The 18,277-nt window shown below is 37.7% G+C and overlaps 1 protein-coding gene across 12 annotated transcripts in view; it reads left to right on the top strand.

Annotated features, from left to right (window-relative positions):
• The window catches only part of Anks1b (ankyrin repeat and sterile alpha motif domain containing 1B), a 1,010,332-nt gene that overhangs the window by 184,094 nt on the left and 807,961 nt on the right, over nucleotides 1-18,277 (top strand). For all 12 annotated transcript variants that reach the window (XM_040755084.1, XM_040755082.1, XM_040755081.1 and 9 more), the window contains exons 7-8: nucleotides 2,560-2,673; nucleotides 4,601-4,767. In XM_040755084.1, coding sequence (XP_040611018.1) covers nucleotides 2,560-2,673; nucleotides 4,601-4,767 — 281 coding nt within the window. The remainder of the gene's footprint in view (nucleotides 1-2,559; nucleotides 2,674-4,600; nucleotides 4,768-18,277) is intronic.

The following is an 18,277-nucleotide window of genomic DNA, read 5'->3' as shown; positions in this document are numbered from 1 at the left end:
GTTCTTTTCTCGAGTGACTTCTAAAACCTTTCCAGGAAGTTTAGGCCCCTATCGTATTGTTGTCAATAAAGAAGTTAATTGCAAGTCGGAACACCTACAGATGAATCAGGGAATACAAGTATGACCTTTCATATTAATTTTAACTAATTCAAGTTGAATGAAGCTAAAAAGAAAAATGACATACCTTGTTTTCATCTTTCTTCTACTCTCAAGAACTTGTATTTCAGGTTAGATTTTTGGCTTGCAAATGAGCTTTAAAAAAACCTTGATGTTTGTGTATATTGCATCTTTTGGAAAAAGTAAAATAAATTTTTCCCATTAAAAATGGCAAGATATAATTTTAGAATTTTCAAACATATTACACTGGGTCAATGTGATAAAGCTATTCTGTAGGAGCAACCTGTCTGCTTCCTTAAAGGCCAAGGTTGGTGAAGTGTGTCAGTTTGCATTGGGGCATATTAGGTCTCTTGGAATTTTTTCTATCACTGGAAAATACCTTAAAGACTTTTCTCGGATGTTGTTGGTATTGAAATAAAGCCAATTTACCATTGGCTTTCCCAATTAATTATAAATTACCAATTTGTAATTACAAATTACAAGTTTTTATAAAAACTGCTATTAAATTTATATAGTTACTGCATGGTCCAGACATTTTCAGGATACAATTCTGCATGTTACTTCCTTTCTCTGTTAGAATTTGCCTTGTAGAATTGTTGTCTGATCTAAAGTGTTCTAATGGTGTGGGGACACAATTGGCTGGCATAGAACCCAAATTTCCACAAGTGGGTTCTTATGAAGCAGGTTGTTTCTGGGTAGAGAATACAAGCAAAGGATCCCAGTGGCAGACCTGGTTCCATCCATTAGAAGAAGGCTATAAACCAGGCCTACCTAGGCTGAACACTGCAGGTATGTTTTCTTTAGGTCACATGCATTTTACAAGCACTCTTTCTACAAGAGTTGTCAGCATTTAAAAAATGCAGAATTGTAGATGTACCTTCAGAATTTTGGCATCCATGAAAATACAGGCTTTGATCTTATGTAAATGCTGAACTTTTAGATGGGGCATCTGCCATTAAACATGTCCTATGCATGCCCTGTACTTCCTATGACATCCAGGCTGAATATTCTTGGTCACTCATCCTTGTATTCAGTGTGGTTTCCCTTATAATTAAGACAAAAGTGATATGTTTTCATGTCCCTGTCTGTCTGTCTTTACCATTTATTATAAATTAATAACACTTCTCTTTTTATGTATTGTTCTTTTAAATTTAAATTAGAAACAAGCTTGTTTTACGTGTCAATCCCAGTTCCCTCTCCCTCCTCTCCTCCCATGCCCTCCACCAACCCTGTATCCTATTCTCTTTCTGCTCCCCAGGGAGGGTAAGACCTTCCATTGGGGATCTTCAAAGTCTGTCATATCATTTGGAGCAGGGCCTAGGCACTCCCCTGTGTGTCTAGGCTGAGAGAGTATCCCTCTATGTGGAATGAGCTCCCAAAGTCCTTTAGTATACTAGGGATAAATACTTGTCCACTGCCAGAGGTCCGATAGGTTTCCCAGGCCTCCTAACTGACATCCACATTCAGGGGGTCTGGATCTGTCCTATGCTGGTTTCCCAGCTATCGTCTGGGGTCCATGAGCTCCCCCTTTTAAAAGATTTTTTGTTTTGTTTTTCGAGATAGGGTTTCTGTGTGGCTTTGGAGGCTGTCCTGGAACTAGCTCTTGTAGACCATGCTGATCTCGAACTCCCAGAGATCCATCTGCCTCTGCCTCCTGAGTGCTGGGATTAAAGGCTTGCACCACCACCACCTGACAATAACACTTTTCTTTTAAGTTGTCATCTTTATCTTTGAGACAGAACTGGGTGTAGTGGTGCATGCCTGTAATATCAGAATTGATGGAGCTAAACCAGAAGGCTTACAAGTTCAAGGTTAGCCTGGGCTACATAATGAGTCTCTGTCTCAAATCTCAAATACAATAGCACTCCCCTAGACATATACAAACTGAGTTAGCAATAGTGATTGTATCAGTTTTGTAAGGATTAACAGTTAACATATTAAGTATTTCGAATTAGGTAGCTATTATTATGTCTTTATAGAAAAGGGAAAAGCAAACGATAAATTGCATGCAGGACATTATTTTAAGAGTACCAGGAATGAATGTTTACTCTGTATATAAATAGAATTCAGTGTGGATATTATGTTTATCTTTCAAGCACACAGCACACCACCATTTCATTCACTTCTGTTAGACAAGTGGTTGTATTTATCTGAATTAAACGTCTCTGTTTTAGTGACAACATGTACTTGAAGCATCTTTTGAAGAACTTTAAATTGTCAAACGTAAAATATTTAACAAGATCAAGAGACACTCATGTCTCCAACAGACAGGTTTATCTTTAAGGAAACACAATGTTTGTACTTACATGTTTTATTAAGTCAATAACTTCTCTTGAAGTTCTTTGTGTTTATTTCATTTTCATTTTTTAAAATCTTGTGATAGCTATTGATTTTTAAAACACATGAGTCCAAGTGTATAACCTCAGAAATTTATATTCACAGAATATTTAGAAGGTGTGGGAAAGTCAGCAGTCCTGGAGGAGCATGCTCAGGAAGATACAACACAAGAGACACACCTTTCGTCTCCTGTAGAGTCTCCTTCCCAAAAGACTAAAAGTGCGTATCTGATTAAGGCCCTTGAAACAGTTATACCAGACTTCTCTGGTCAAATTTGTCAAAGTGCATAAGATGGGTTTACACCAGTAGAAATTTCAAATCTAGTTGTTTTGGCTTATACTTTGAATTTTGTATATTTATTATATTTGTATATTTATAGAGTTTCTGCTGCTTGTTTGTGGTTACTCATGGTACTGACATAGGGATTGCTTGTAGCACTGACCTAGGATTGCTTGTGACACTGACAGGGATTGCTAGTGGCACTGAAAAAGGGATGACATATGACATAGGGCAGTGAGCAAAGTAGTTAGCAATCCCCGTTGAGATAAATTTTATAGGAGTAGAGACGATTATTTTCATTACTGTATTTTCTCTAGCTTTATTGAGACATATTTAACAAATAATGTTTGTAGCATATAATGTGAAGTAGTCACACACACACACACACACCACACACACACTCTGAATTTATTGTCACATTCAAACTAATTAACAAATGTATCACTTTGTCTAATTACAACTTTTTGGTGGTGAAAACAATATCAAGTGTCTTGGGGGATTCAAGGATACAATACAGTTTTTTTTTAAACCACAGTCACTGCACTATCGATTAGATTTCCTGAGTTTATTCATTCCCTCCTAACGTAAACTGTAAACGCTTTAATCGCTATATCTACTATTTCCTTCCCACTGCAGCCTGGTAACCACTATTCCATTGTCTGCCTTTACATGTTAACCTTTATATGCACACATATATGAGATCATACAGCATTTGTTTATTTCAGCCTCATTTTGCTGAGAAAAATGATTTCCAGTTTCATTTGTGTTTCTCAAAAGAAAGGTGCCCTTCTTTTAAGTGTTCATAATGGTCTATTAACTATTTGCATTTTTCCCTATCCATATCTCCAATAATGGATACTTAATTTTTCCTCACATTTTAGCCATCAAAACAGGGTTTCAGTTAAAATGGGTTGCATGTATTTCTGTTAAAGATGTTGACTTCATTTCCCCGAGGTGAACCCTGGAAGTGGGATTGCTAGTATTGAAGAACACTCATGTTGTTTTCTACAGCGGGTCATGCAGTCCCACAACAGCAGATCCTTTCCCCACAGCCTCGCCGACATCTGCTTTCTTTCATCGTTTTGATAATAGCCACGAGACATGAGGTCTCTTTGTGGTGTTAATTCCTAGTTTGTTGATTGTCAGCGAACATCTTTTTTATATATCCATTGGCCTATTGTATTTCTTTTTTAGAGAAATCAAGTTTAGGTGTTTAGCACATATGTCAATTGAATTTGTGTGACAGGTGATAAAAATGTGTATCCTTGGTTTTTCTCTTTCTCTTAATATATCACAATTCTGATTATCTACTCATGTACTTATTTGTTTAAATAAGTTAATACTATTTATGTTCATTGAAAATAGGAAATACGTTTTTGACTTATTTTAAATTTGCGAATGAGTCATTGGATTCTGTCAGTAAAGTAAAGGCCAATAAAAAATGAAAAAATATATCCATGTGACTGTAAGTGTTCAACCTCTGGCTTAGCATGTGAAAGGCCCTAAGTTCAATATCCATTCTTCCTTAAAAGAAAAAAGTCAGGTCCTATAATAAACAAGGCTATAGAAACTAGTTACTATTTGTAATTAAACTTTCAATACTTATTTCCATTTTGACAAAGAATAGCTACAGTCAAAATTGGAGCCTGCTAGGTCTGTCAGCATGTTTGTATTAATTATGTTATTTTATGTTAATATGTTATATATAATGTAAAAATGTAGATATGTATTATGTGAGTACCTTGATTTTGCAAGGTACTTGCTGTGTTTTTTCTTCTGTCTACATTATAGTCTCATTTATATTATTTAACATTACACTTTTGTAATAGTATTTCTTGCAACATCTGAAAAAATTGTTTTCTTGTAGGTGAAACTGTCACTGGGGAGCTATCAAAACTCCTGGATGAAATAAAACTCTGTCAAGAAAAGGATTATTCCTTTGAAGATTTGTGCCATACAATTTCAGACCACTACTTAGATAATTTGAGCAAGATTTCAGAGGAAGAACTTGGGAAAAATGGAAGCCAGAGTGTAGTAAGTAAGGGGGGGCGAAGACAGTGCTTCTGTCTTTCCAGTCCAGTGCATGCCACCATGGCATGGGAATTGTTGATTTATTAGCTTATCAGATTCATTAACAATCAAATGTCAGTGTCCCTGTTAGCCTTTCTCTGCTGTTCGTTTGGTTGTCACTCTGTAGCATGCACAGGGGAAGAATGAATGCTGGGGAAGGACTGAGGACGTAGCCCAGTGCTAATTGTTTGAGATGATGTCACTACTGTTAGACTTTCCTTTGTGACATGGAAGCTGCAGTTTCTCTGAACATGGATATTTAATTTAACTAAGCATAATTATCTTGACTCCTGAAGAAGAAAACATTTCTTTTGTCTGTCCTTCCCATGTTCTCAATGTAATTCTTTCTTAAGAACAAAGATAGGGCCAAACCACATGTATAATTCTTCAGTTACTCCAACAATCATGGTAGGAAAGCTCATTGTACGTGTTTCCAAAACATTAGATGTCCAGAGAGTCTCACCTGTAACCTCAGAATCTAAAGTATGAGTTAGATATTCTTGTTCATTGTGAATTTTCATATCAACAGCAGCAAGAAAAATTGTAATTCATCAGTTTTAAATTCTGATTTGTAAACCTACTTTTGGCCCATGAAGGAATGAGTCACAGGAAACAGATGGTTTTGATTTAAACTATTCACTTTTGGGACTTGATTTGTTAGAGCAGTGTTGCATTTTACTGGAGAGTGCACAATAGAGTACACTGTGATAAGGAAGTCATATTTTAAAAATTCAAAACAATGCTAAGTGTGGCACCTGCCCATTTTGGGGACATGCACTTCATTTAGTTCCTTGAAATAAGTCGTGACATTGTTTCTCTGCAAAGCACCTGCTGATCTAGTTCAATGCCTAAGCTTACCTCCAAGCCCTACTGCTGATCTAGTTCAGTGCCTAAGCTTACCTTCAAGCCCTACTGCTGATCTAGTTCAGTGCCTAAGCTTACCTCCAAGCCCTACTGCTGATCTAGTTCAGTGCTTAAGCTTACCTCCAAGCCCTACTTTTGTGTGGTTGTTCCATTTTCTTTCTGTGCTGCTGTCACATTATTGCCCTTCCTCCAGTCCACTACAGACAACTTGAATACTTATGCATGCCTCACACCAAAAGCTTATAGGTTTTACAAAATGAAAATCTTCTGTTAATGAGATATTCACATTAGTCAGCATAAAATTCCCTTTTAAAAGTCTAAAACTATCTGCAAAGTACAGAATATTGTAACTTAACATCTTCTGGAAAGACACTTAGAACTTTAAACATACTTGTACCACATAACTAATATATGATGCCTGGATATTTCATTTCCATCCATAAAGCTTTCTATCAATTCACAAATTCAAGGTTCCTCCTTCCAAACCCACAGATTCCCACAAAGCCTTAATGTTCTAAGTCAATTTGCAAAGATAAATATGTTTGTAAACAAACATTCCTAGTGTGTTGGTGTACACACACACACACACACACACACACACACACACACACACTCCTAGTACTATATATGTAAACCAAGAGAGATTTTCTTCACAAGAAAGCAAGAAATTCAGAGTTAGGAAAATAGAGACAAAGTAAAGCAGAAGCCCTAATTGTTTTTCTTTTACTCTGCATCTTGTGTGCACTGTGGTGTGTATTCTGCTTGGAGAGTATGATATGAGCTTATACGTTTTAGGGAATATTGACAGGGGCTCTTGGCACACATACATTTTGGAAAATATAGCTGCTTTGTTTAATTCACTGAAGACTGTATTGTGGTAGTGGCAAGGGAGAAAATAATGCTCAATGCTCATTAGTTGAATTTAAGTCAGTTTAGCTCAGATTTTCTACACTCTTGGTTCTGTGACAAATAATATAATAGTATTCTTTGAAACTACTCATACAAAAATACCAAAGGTTAAATGAGGTAGAATAGCAGAAAGTATATATAGGAGCAAGTAATTCCATTTATTTGTAAAAGTATTTACCAAGGGAAAGGATGAGAAATAAGATTAAAAGGATGAATGAAGTTAGGTGGTGGGGTGGTTTGAATATCAGGCTAAGAATTTTGGTATTTATTCTTTAGGAAATGAGAATGACATAAAGGACTTTAGGCAGATAAAAGACACCATTGGAACTGGCCTTTCAGGAGATAATTTTGACATAAATATCACTGAATGTTTAAAAAGTAATCCAATTATATTGACCTCCTCTATAGCCTATATTTTATTTGTGTTCATTCTGTTTTGTCTAATATTTGTTTCCATTTGTTGAAGTGCTTTTCCTCAAGTATTGCTAGAATTGTTCCCTCATTATACAAACAACTTAATAAAGTGCTCTTAGGTTGTCTAATATAGTCAGTCATTGCCATGTTTAAAATTATAGGTATATAGATTCAATATGCAAGACTGTAGTTGACTTAAGAGAGTTCAAAATGTCCATTCCAACGAGACTTCAATCACTGTTTGTAGACAAGACTAATGAATAAACAAATATGTATATTGTGAGTTGATACTTACTAGGTGCTTGCTATCTCTTACTCTTATGTTTATGTGATAAACCACTACTGAACAATCCTAACAGTGGAATTATAAATTTAGGAAATGACTCAGCTGGCATGTACCATACTAAGAACTTGTATTTTACATTCTCAGCTGTATTTCTTATCATAAGTTACCCAGTGGCCAAATAACCTTTAAAAAGCAAGCTATTAGGGATCTACAGGTGTTCACCGAAGGCTTCCTGGGTGTAGGTTAAGACTAAAATGGTTCCTGGAGAAAAGGGGGATGGATATACCTTGCACTTGTCTTGAATAATTTAGGGAGGTATACAGCATGAAGAAATAGTATGTAAAAGCGAGGTCAGAATCCATGTGTAACTTGGAAGGAATGGTTTACCACGATGGAAATAAAAGATGAATAATGATAAAAACCTAGGAGACATCATTATTTCTCCCATTTTACGGATGAGAGAGTGAAAGCTCAGAAAGCTTTGATGGTTTTTCCCCCAGGTTGGCATGGCCATAATAATACGTAGGCTTAGATCCTGACTCTCAAGTTGAGTCATATTGTATTTCACTCTGGGTATCATCATAGAACAAAGGCGGATCAGAAGAGTAAACTCCAGGGGAGTTCCCGTATATTTTGGAAGATTAAAGGTGGCAGGTTGTTGGGTATTCTGAGGATAGACTGTGATTCTCAACAATGACTTTGCCTTAGAGTAACCGGGAATGCCTTAAAAAAATAAGTGCTGGTATGTCATAGCCCCTAAGTTAGAATCACCAAGGGAGCTGGATATGATGTGCACATCTGTTAACGCCAGCATTTAGGGTGCTGAAGCAAGCGGACCACAAGTTCAAGCCATGCGGGCTGTAGAGTATCCTGGGGCCAGCCCTGGCTGCTCAGTGAGACCATGCTAGAAAGAAAAAATCTTGGTTTCTCTGACAAGTTGTTTGTACAGAAGCCCCCTGCATTATTTTATCAGGCATAGAGTTTGTCTATTGAGGCAAAATCCTGCCAGGGCCATTATACATTAGTTCAGGCCTAACATGAGGCCAGAACTTAGGTCCTAATAACCAACACAATCATAACACTTTTTTTTAAAACTAGAACAAATCTTATGGATCTTGTAGGGGCTAATTTACTTCTTTAATTCTCCTAACATGTTCATTTTTTTGGTGTGAGTTTTAGGACTAGGGAATATCTTGGTTTTGACTCTTAGACAAGTTACTACACACTGCATGGCTTGAAGACAAACATTATTTCTGGAGGCTACAGGCAAATCTGGCATCTATTAGGAGCCTGCCTCCTGGTTTGTGGGTGCCCTCTTTGTCTTCTCACTGCTTCCCCACATGACTGAGGACAGAGAGAAAAAGCAGGCTCTCAGCTGGCTTTGCATGGAGCCTTTATTCCACCATGGATAGCTATGTGTGTCTGGAAGGGACAGAGACTTTCACATCATGAAAGAAAATTCAAGACACACTCTGACAACAGTCCAGACTTAAAATTAGTTTTGTACTTTATCAAAGCCCTAAATATAGAAAAACATTTTTGTGATTTATATTTCTAGTGATATGATGAACAACCAGCTTGAATGCAGTTTAGTTTTAGATGTTCTAAAATATCTGACTTGTTCATTTTAGTACTATGCATAATTCCAAAAGTAATGAGGAAATGCAAAATAAAAGAAAAATATGTTTTGTAACTTTATATCATTCATAAGTGTATTTTACATATTAGTGATGTAGCTTGAACTTATACTATTATAACTGTTATTCTTAGTTCAATACAACTTTTATTTCCTGTTTTCTTCCAATAGAGGGCACTCTGATTCAGGAATTTGACACAAAGTCAGCTATCTTATATAAGAACTTTTGGTTTTTTTAAAATTTGAGAGGTTTGATTTCATTCAAATAATTTTACTATTACAAATGAATTAAAAATTACTTACTTATTATTATTGACCTAAAGGTTTTATATTTAAAGGCCAGCTCAAGCTGTCATTTTAATTCAAAAGTTAATCTGTTCTGAATGCTCCTATAATACACATATGAGACCATTTTCCAAGTTGAATCAGAACATTATATAATCTAGGACAGGAATTTTAAAAAGAAGTGTTTTCATGTTCTTTACCAACTCATGAAGCTTGTTTTCAGACAAATATGAAATGATCTAGAATTTCTATTGTCTTCATTTATCTTGTTAAGTCCTATTTTCATCAATCATATAAACAATTTGAATATGTCAGACTGTAGGAATTCTGATGTAATATGGAAATTACAACAGAGAATCAGGAAATCATTTCTCTTAGATTTAAACAGAAAAGTCATTATTGCCTTATTAGCCTATGTTTAAAAGAAATAGATAAGGCAGTTGAGGGAAGAGATGTTTGATTCTTTTTTTTCCTCTAAGGGAAAATCTGGACACAGTAGCATCCAATGTTCTCTGTTTGTTTAGACATGTGCCAACATGGTCTGTGTAATGTTGCTCATTGGTACCCAATATCTCTATTGTTTCATTTGCTTTTATACTGCAAAATCTTCAATTATATGTTAGATTCTGAAGTGTGACCTATTTTATTAGATGGGCTAGAAGCCAAATGCTGGTCCTGGGGATATAGCTCAGTCAGTAAGGTGCTTGTGGCATAAATGTGAGGACCTGACTTCACTTCCCAGAACCCTTGTGAGGAAAACAAAAAGCCAGTCATCATGGTGTACTTTCAGTCCCAGTGCTAGGGAGACAGAGACTGAAGGGTCCAGGGATCACCGTTTATCTAGTTTATGCACTTAGAATGCCCCAAGTCCAAGAGAGACCCCCACAAAGGTGTGCAGCTCCTGAGGAATACAACCATAGCTTGACCTTCGCATGGGTTTGTATATGTGTGTGCCCCCAATGTAGGTCTATCTGCATACACAAATGGGCACATATACTTGTACACACACATACAAGCACATTCAATTCTGCTCTGGAATTTAAGTTTATTTTCAAACATGTTCTAATATGTTTTAGTAGAGAGAGGTCTCCATAGCTGTCAGGGAACTTTATATTTTGAGTTTGTGAAATATAGAGGGCTCTTCTTACAGGGCTAGAAATAATTCTTTAACATACATTATATTTTGATAATGATATTAATCTTTAGTGGTAGCATAGGTAGTGATCAGGAGAAAATTTCTAACTACAATTTTTAGATCTTTACGTTTGAAAAAAAGTTTGGGAAGTATGAGTCAAGAGTTGTCATATATTCAGCCGAGTTTGGGTTTTCCTAGATTTTCTAGGAGTTAAAATACATAGAAGCTAGATTCTGTTGTCTTAGATTAATAGCCCCCAAATGGTATCATTTAGCACATGTGTGTTTAAGTATATAATGTTTGCCAAGTAAAACAGAATAAGAATGCTAATTTCTGACCCCACTTTTATTGTAGTAAGAACTTTAAAAATCTGTAGTATTTCAAGGAAGGTATTTGAGAAAAAGAGTGATAACAGTCATGTTTCTGAGCTGCTACCACATGGGTCTTACCTTTAATAAGCTTTGCTGTTTTTCTTTTGCGTTGTATACATTGGCATATTGCTTCTAGTAGAGTCTGTGATGGGAGGGTCTAATTAATCCTCCCAGCACAGTGTCTTTCGTGTGACAAGCTTTCAGCCAAGGGTCATTGAATGAAGACACATGAGCAAAACACAAGTAGAAGAGCTGTTGTTGGTTGTAATCAGTGGAAAACGTCTGTAATTGTTTGGAGCATAGGGTTCTAGCCATCGTTCTGATGGGGGACTAGTCTAGCCACTCAGGGTGCAGGACTGTGAGCTGCATGGCCTTGGATTTAGGAGCCTGTTCTGATGTATGAGCAGGGAATGACTTGAAATTCCCAAAAGATAATTTCTTTATCAGAAAATATTGTTGTCACCTTTTTTTAACCACATAAAAGAGCAGTTTCACCATCTTTTGTGTTGTTAAAAATATCTCATACTGATCTTTATGTTCTGTAGACTTTTACCAATTTGACTCAGACTATTGAGTAGTTGTTTCATGTATTCTCTATTGCTGCATCAAATTTTCTCTTCTTGGGTCAGTCTTACTCAGTGTTTCAGCCACATATAAGTCATAATAAGGTTTGCACTTCTTAGGAACAGCAAATGTGACAAATAATTTAACTTGCGTGAAAACTGAATACACAGAACTCCTTAGCAGAAAACAAAGGTGTAGAATTCAATGAGAGTTAGTATAAGCCAGTATTTCAGTCCCTGAAATGTCAATAGTATAAACAGAAGATGAAGGAGTGGAGTTTGCACTTTCTTTGGGGCCATCAAGCAGCTCCCAAATAAAGACATGGAGACTTATTAATTCTGAATGCTTGGCTTAGGCTTGTCCCACTAGCTCTTTCAACTTAAATTAACCTGTTTCTATTCATCTGCATTTGCCTTGCAACTTTTTACCTTTCTTTCATATGTATGTCTTGCTTTCCTGCTTCTGTATCTAGCTGACTGGCCCCTGACACTTTCCCATCTCCCTGTCATCTCTTTGTCTTTCTTCTTTCCCTGAGCCTAATTCCTCCTCCTACTTCTGCTTGTATCTCCTCCCTTGCTATTGGCCATTCAACTTTTTATTAGATCAATCAGGTGACTTAGGTAGGCACGGTAAAGCAGCAAAATATATTTACATAATTAAACAAGTGCAACATATCTTTGAATAGTTAAACAAATATTGTGCAACAAGGAAGGTTGAATTTGGGTGAGTAGTTCATGTAAAAGGTTTTGGCTAATGTATTACAAGCCTATGATTAGCCATTAGATGTCCCCATCTTTCTCTAGTATATTGACTTACCCTCATCTTGTCATTATTCCTGTCACCTTCCTGGCCTCAGACTGTCTTCACCACTTACCTCAGGATGATCTTCTCATCCTGCCCACTTGCGTTAGTCTTCCCCCAGTGCCTCCCACTCTTCCTGAGTGTGGATGCCCAATGAACATGATATGCCTACAGTGCAATTTTAGTCAGGTCTTTGCCTCAAATTGTCCCGTCAAGCAGACACTTCAAAACTCAACATTGATCCCTACTGCAACAATACCAACCTTTCACTGAAGCATGTAAGGTCTGGCAGTGTTAGCGATGGCATGCATCTGCATCTTATCTCCTAGGAATATCTTATATAAGCACAATGTTTCAGTAAGATGCACCACTCTGAATCATGCTTGCCTTTACTTCCGTCTGTGCTCACAGTGTTTTATCAATATATAATTATTTTTCATACCATCCTCACTTATTCAAACTAGTCTTCATAACATTTTTTGTGATCCTTCTATATTTAGTTGGAACACTTGGATCAAATATTATGTTTTATTTATATATTTGTTATATGAATTCTGTAATCTTTTTTATTAGTAGTAAATGAATCTTCTGTTTTGGCTTTCTTTAATAAGGCACCTGGGCACTAGGAAATTAATAATCTGTATGCGTGTCTTTAGCATAGATACTCACATACTTCACAAATATTTGCTGAATTTAGAGTGTTATAGGCATGAAGTAGTATGTAGGACATCTGATTTTGCAGTAAACTTGTGAGTAGAATCTAATTAGTTGTTTTTTTCTAGTAATGAATGACTCACAAGTTTGTTTTGGAGGTAAAATGAAATGCTCAGTTAAATTATATCTTGGACTTCTTCACAGCATAAAATTGTCAATATCTTAGGTGAAACCATATTTTATGTAATCACATATAATTTAAACCTTATATTATAAATACTTCATTAAATTCTAACAACTTATATAACTTAACTATAGCATATAAAATTTTCACTATATTGTTAATTTTAAATTCCCTAATACATTATTAGTTATTTTATGCCATTTTGTTCTATTATAAAGCATTTTAAGCTAATCAGCATCCTGCTTTTTTCTCCCTAATTTGAAGAATTTTTCACATTATAATGCTCCTTGTTATATTATTTTGTGTATGCTTTTTTCTCATTCTGTAGCCTGGGCTAGTCCAAAACTCACAGCAATTCTCCTGCCCAACCCTCCCAACTGCTGGGACTGCAGGAATGAGAACCATGCCCATTCTTGCTTGTTTAAAAACCATATCTGATACTAAACTATTTCCAAATATTAAGAACACTCTATTAAGGTAACCAAAGGCAGCAAAACCCCCAAAATAGCTGCGCAGTGGTGGCTGCATGCCTTTAATCCCATCACTCTGGAGGCAAAGGAAGGCAGATCTCTGTGAGTTCAAGGCAGCCTGATCTACTGAGCATACTGAGCAAGTTCTAGGACAGGCTCCAAAGCTACAAAGAAACCTGGTCTCACCCCCCATTTCCAAAATACCTTAAATTTTTGTATTTTAAATTTTATGAGTTTTTGAAGTTAATTTGTGTAATTTTCTACCAACTTCTTTTACAGTTTTCCTTTTTCTAATCTATGACTTGGTTTTAAGTTTCCCTGTAGAATAACTCAGCTATTTTGATGGTCCTGAAAAATTAATACCTTGTACACTTAATATGAATGTAATGTTTTCTTGAAATTTTAGTAATAATTGACCCTTCTTCTAACTTCACCCTTTAGAAAATAACCATGGTAATAAGTTTTTTGACCACTTTCAGCCACTTTTCACAATTACTTTGGTAATTTGCTGTAACACACCCTATTTGCAATTCTATTTCAAGGTGCACATTTGGGAATTCTTAGTGCAGTTAGGAATGAAGGCCTCGGACAGCTTGCCATTATGAAATGATCTCATTTTACTGCCTGACATGGAAGGAAATCCGCACTGGGCCCAAACTCAAGCATGTGTCACTGTGACAATCACTTACTGCTCTGTCCAGGGAAATGTTTTCACCTTGAAGAGTAAATTAATTTCAATAGAATAGTAGACTGGCGACCCAGAAAAATTGATGAAATTGCTCATGCTTCTAACAGGTTTTATCATAAGACCATTTAATCCCCGACTAAAGAATATTGGAATTCACACAGCAAATATCAGCTGAAGGCTTGGGATCAACTGTAATAGAATTGAAGTCAGTGATGGTGACTGGAAAAGTAACCGGTGTGCTGTGGCTCACTTATCTTCACTAGTTTTGCTGGAGTCCTTATTTCTTCCGAATGTAATTAAAAAAAAATGTTTTGATTGTCTACACCAGTGGTTCTCAACCTTCCTAATGCTGTGACCCTTTAAATACAGTTCCTCATGCTGTGGTGACCTCAACCATAAAATTATTTTTGCTGTTACTTCATACTGTAATTTGCTACTGTTATGAATTGTAATGCAACTATGTGTTTTCCAGTGGTCTTAGATGATGTTTGTGAAGGGATTGGTTGACCCCCTTGAGGGGGTTGTGACCTATAGGTTGAAAAACACTGGTCCACACTTTCACAACAGTTCCTTTTAGTTTCTAGCTTCCAGTTCATGCTGTCAACTAATTAATAATGAGAACCAAATGCTTAATTTAGTGAGAAGATAAGTAGTGATGGGAAGGAAGGTGGCAGAATTGGAAGCCTCTGAAATGAGTAAAGAGGGAGAACCAGAGAGAAGTATGTGTCAGTGAAGCAAATGCCTCCTGCTCTCAGAATAACGGTGTCAGGTTGTACCTGCTCCTGTAGTCCAGGGATAAAAGTGCTCCCCTTGACCTTGATTCTGGGAGTGCATACATAGCCGATGCCACTTTCCTGTCTCCACTAACATGCACGCTGTTGTCATCACTGTCTTCCCGAGCCCATGCATTAGTAATTACTCCAATTTCCCCAATATTCTACATTTATGACTTGCAGTTGCATTCATAATGCAGAAACAAGAACTTGAATCCAAACAGGCTTGTGTTTGAATCTTAATTCTTTAGATAAAGATTTCCGTGTCTTCAGATTTTTTAAAAATCTGAATATAGATATCCTCACAACAATTTGCAGGTTTATTCTGAAAATAAAGCTAAATGATTAATAGTACCTCGGTGTGGGTCCCACTACAGAGGGACAAATGGTAACTTACTGTTGTGTTTTTGTCTGTTCAGTCACTTGTGTGTATTTTTCTACGTGTCATCAGAATGCTCCCCATGTTCTAGCTGACTTTGCCATCTGTCTTGGGTTCTCATTGTTTCCTATTGCAACATACTTTTCTCCTTTATTATCTGCTCGCCTCTCACTCTGGAATAGTGTTTCTACAAAGTCGTTTCACTTCAGACTTCTGAGTCGTTGTCTGGGGGTGGATTAGTTCTAATAAATTCCTTAGGTAATTTTTCTGCCACAGTATTCTGTGCATACTGCAGGAGAATATTCTCAAATGTTAATTTCTAGATCATCAGGTATTGGAACTCACTATCTTCTCCCCTGCATATTTCTCCAGTTTCAATGATATAGCATATTTAGTTACTTTTTGAGTTCTGTCTCTCTTAATCCCCTGCCTCATCTTTTTTTCTTCCCTGTCACATCTACTTTCAAATAAACATTATGTAGGGAATCCACGAACAGCATTGTAATTTTCTTATCTTTTCCAATTGTCATCGCCATTCTATCATCTGGTAAGGTTTTAGTAAATATTTTTTAAATTAATGAATGATTTGTTCAGCTGCTCTTCACTTTCAGTATTTCTGGCTTCCTTTGTAGTAACGACTACAAGAACTGCCTTGTCCTCTCACAGTTATAGTCCTGAGGATGCTGAGCAGTATAAAGCCAGCATAATGCTTTCATGCTGTGTGTTAACCAGGCTTCACTCTCAGCTTTAGCAGAATCTTAAAAAGCTTGCACTGGCTCCCTAGCATGTTTTATGGAAGATAAGCAGGGTACCAAACAAGGAGGAAAGATGTTCCCAGAAATAAGGTGTGCTTCATGTTTGCATTTGTCAAATCCGTTGGTGTTATTTTCTTCCAAAAGACTGCCTAACCAATACATTGAATGTAACAAAGTGTGAGTGTGTGTGCATTTGCATGCATGTGTGTAAGTTCATGTGTGTGTGTGTGTGTGTGTGTGTATGTGTGCATGAACATGCGATCACACACGTGTGTGTGTACAGGGAGGAAGGGGGAGTGGAGGACAGGGAAAGAGAGTGTAAAACATTATCAGTGAGCACTAGTATCTTTGCTCTTAAGCTTAAGGGTTCCTGCTTTTTGTAGATAGAGCAATGGCATGGTCCAAAGCATTAAAATAGTCTGCATTCATAGATCAACCATGAGACAGACTGTATCATTTTTTTCCATTGTTTTAAACCAGAGTTTTAATGTGTTCTGACCATAAGCCTGGAAGCATATTTACTTAACACAGAGGTTCCAACCACAAGTAATGATGAAAGAGGGTAAAGGAGATACAGTGTGATTGCTTCTCTGCAGTTCCTAGGGAAAGCCTCTCTGAGGAAGCTACAACTTGATGGAAGGTGGATGGGCAGCTTTTCATCACGGGGACAATATACCCAAGGAAACTGTTTTTAAGTGGGGGAAGATTTGTTTTGTCTCTTATGGTGGACTGCCCTATTGTATTTGGGTCTGCCTTGAAGCACTAGGGCATGATGGGAATGTGTAGCAGAAGAAGGTGCTCATCTCATGGCAGCAAAGCAAGAAGAGAGAGCTGTAAAGGGTCCAGGATGTAGTCAGTATCCACCCCAAGGGCCTGGTGCACACCCCATGACTTCATTTTCTTTCAATAGTTCTCACCTCCCCATATTACTAGAATCTGTAGGAAAAAAAGCACATTGACACATGACCCACTGAGCCAAATTCAGATGCAGACTGTTAGAAAAGTGGATGGTTCCATTCATAATAAATATCAGGAAAAGAAAAGCTGAAATATAATGAAATACTCTTCCCTGAAGCAAAAAGAGAAAGAACTGATTATGTTGATGTGCTGGGTAGAGGCCGCTGGGATTGGCTAAAGTTTTGGGACACAGGCAAAGAGGAGAACAGAATGGAATTAGAGACCCATCTCAGAGAGCACGGTGGGGAGGTGTGGAGAATGGAATTAGAGACCCATCTCAGAGAGCACGGTGGGGAGGTGTGGAGAATGGAATTAGAGACCCATCTCAGAGAGCACGGTGGGGAGGTGTGGAGAAAGACACTGGAACTCAGTTGAAGATAGGGAGGAGGGATCATATGAACAAGGCGGGGGGAGGTCATGATCACAATTGGGAAAACCACAGAGACAGCTGACCCGAACTAGTGGGAGCTCAAGGATTCTGGACTGACAGCCTGGGATCCTGCATGGGACCAAACTCAGCCCTCTGAATGTGGGTGACAGTTAGGTGGCTTGATCTGTTGCCGGGACAGGAGTGGGGGTGGGGTGGGGTGTGGAGTGGGGAGTAGGGTGGGGGGTGGAAGTAGGACCAGGACTTATCCTGGGTATGTGAACTGACTTTTTGGAGCCAATTCCCTATGGTGGGATGCCTTGCTCAGTCTAGATGCTGCAGGGAGGGCTTGGTCCTTCCTCAACTTGGTATACCAGGGAGGCCTTACCCTCTCTGAGGAGTGGATGGGGGGGATAAGATGAGGGGAAGGGAGAAGGGGGAGGGAGGGAGATTTGGGGCTAGTATGTAAAATGAAACAAATCAAATAAAACAGAAGAGAAAATAAAAATTTGAATTATACGGGAAAAACAAAAGATACAGGATGTTGGCCTCTGGCCTCTACACGTACAGGTACAGGAACTGAAAGTCGTTATGTGGAGTTTTTTTTTTTTTTTTTTGGTTTTTACGAGACAGGGTTTCTCTGTATTGTTTTCGAGGCTGTTGGTCCAGCCCGGCCTCGAACTCACAGAGATCCACCTGCCTCTGCCTCCCGAGTGCTGGGATTAAAGGCGTGTGCCACCACCGCCCGGCCGTTATGTGGAGTTCTGAGGTCATAAAAACTGACAATTTTTCTCCCCTTTCACCTTCCCTTCTCACTTTTCCTCTTCCCTCCCTACTCACTTTTCCTCTCCCATCTCCCTCCCAACCCGGGTCCCTCCTGCCTCAGCACTCTGAGTAGCTGCAGTGACAGGCTTGAGTCTCTTCTGCCTCTTCTTTTTGTAACCAGGGGTTTTTAATCAGGGGGGGAAGCATGATTTGGTTC

This window comes from Mesocricetus auratus, unplaced genomic scaffold (genome assembly GCF_017639785.1).
Source record: "Mesocricetus auratus isolate SY011 unplaced genomic scaffold, BCM_Maur_2.0 Super-Scaffold_100011, whole genome shotgun sequence".
Lineage (NCBI taxonomy): Eukaryota > Metazoa > Chordata > Mammalia > Rodentia > Cricetidae > Mesocricetus > Mesocricetus auratus.
This window is presented reverse-complemented; position numbering and strand designations above follow the sequence as displayed.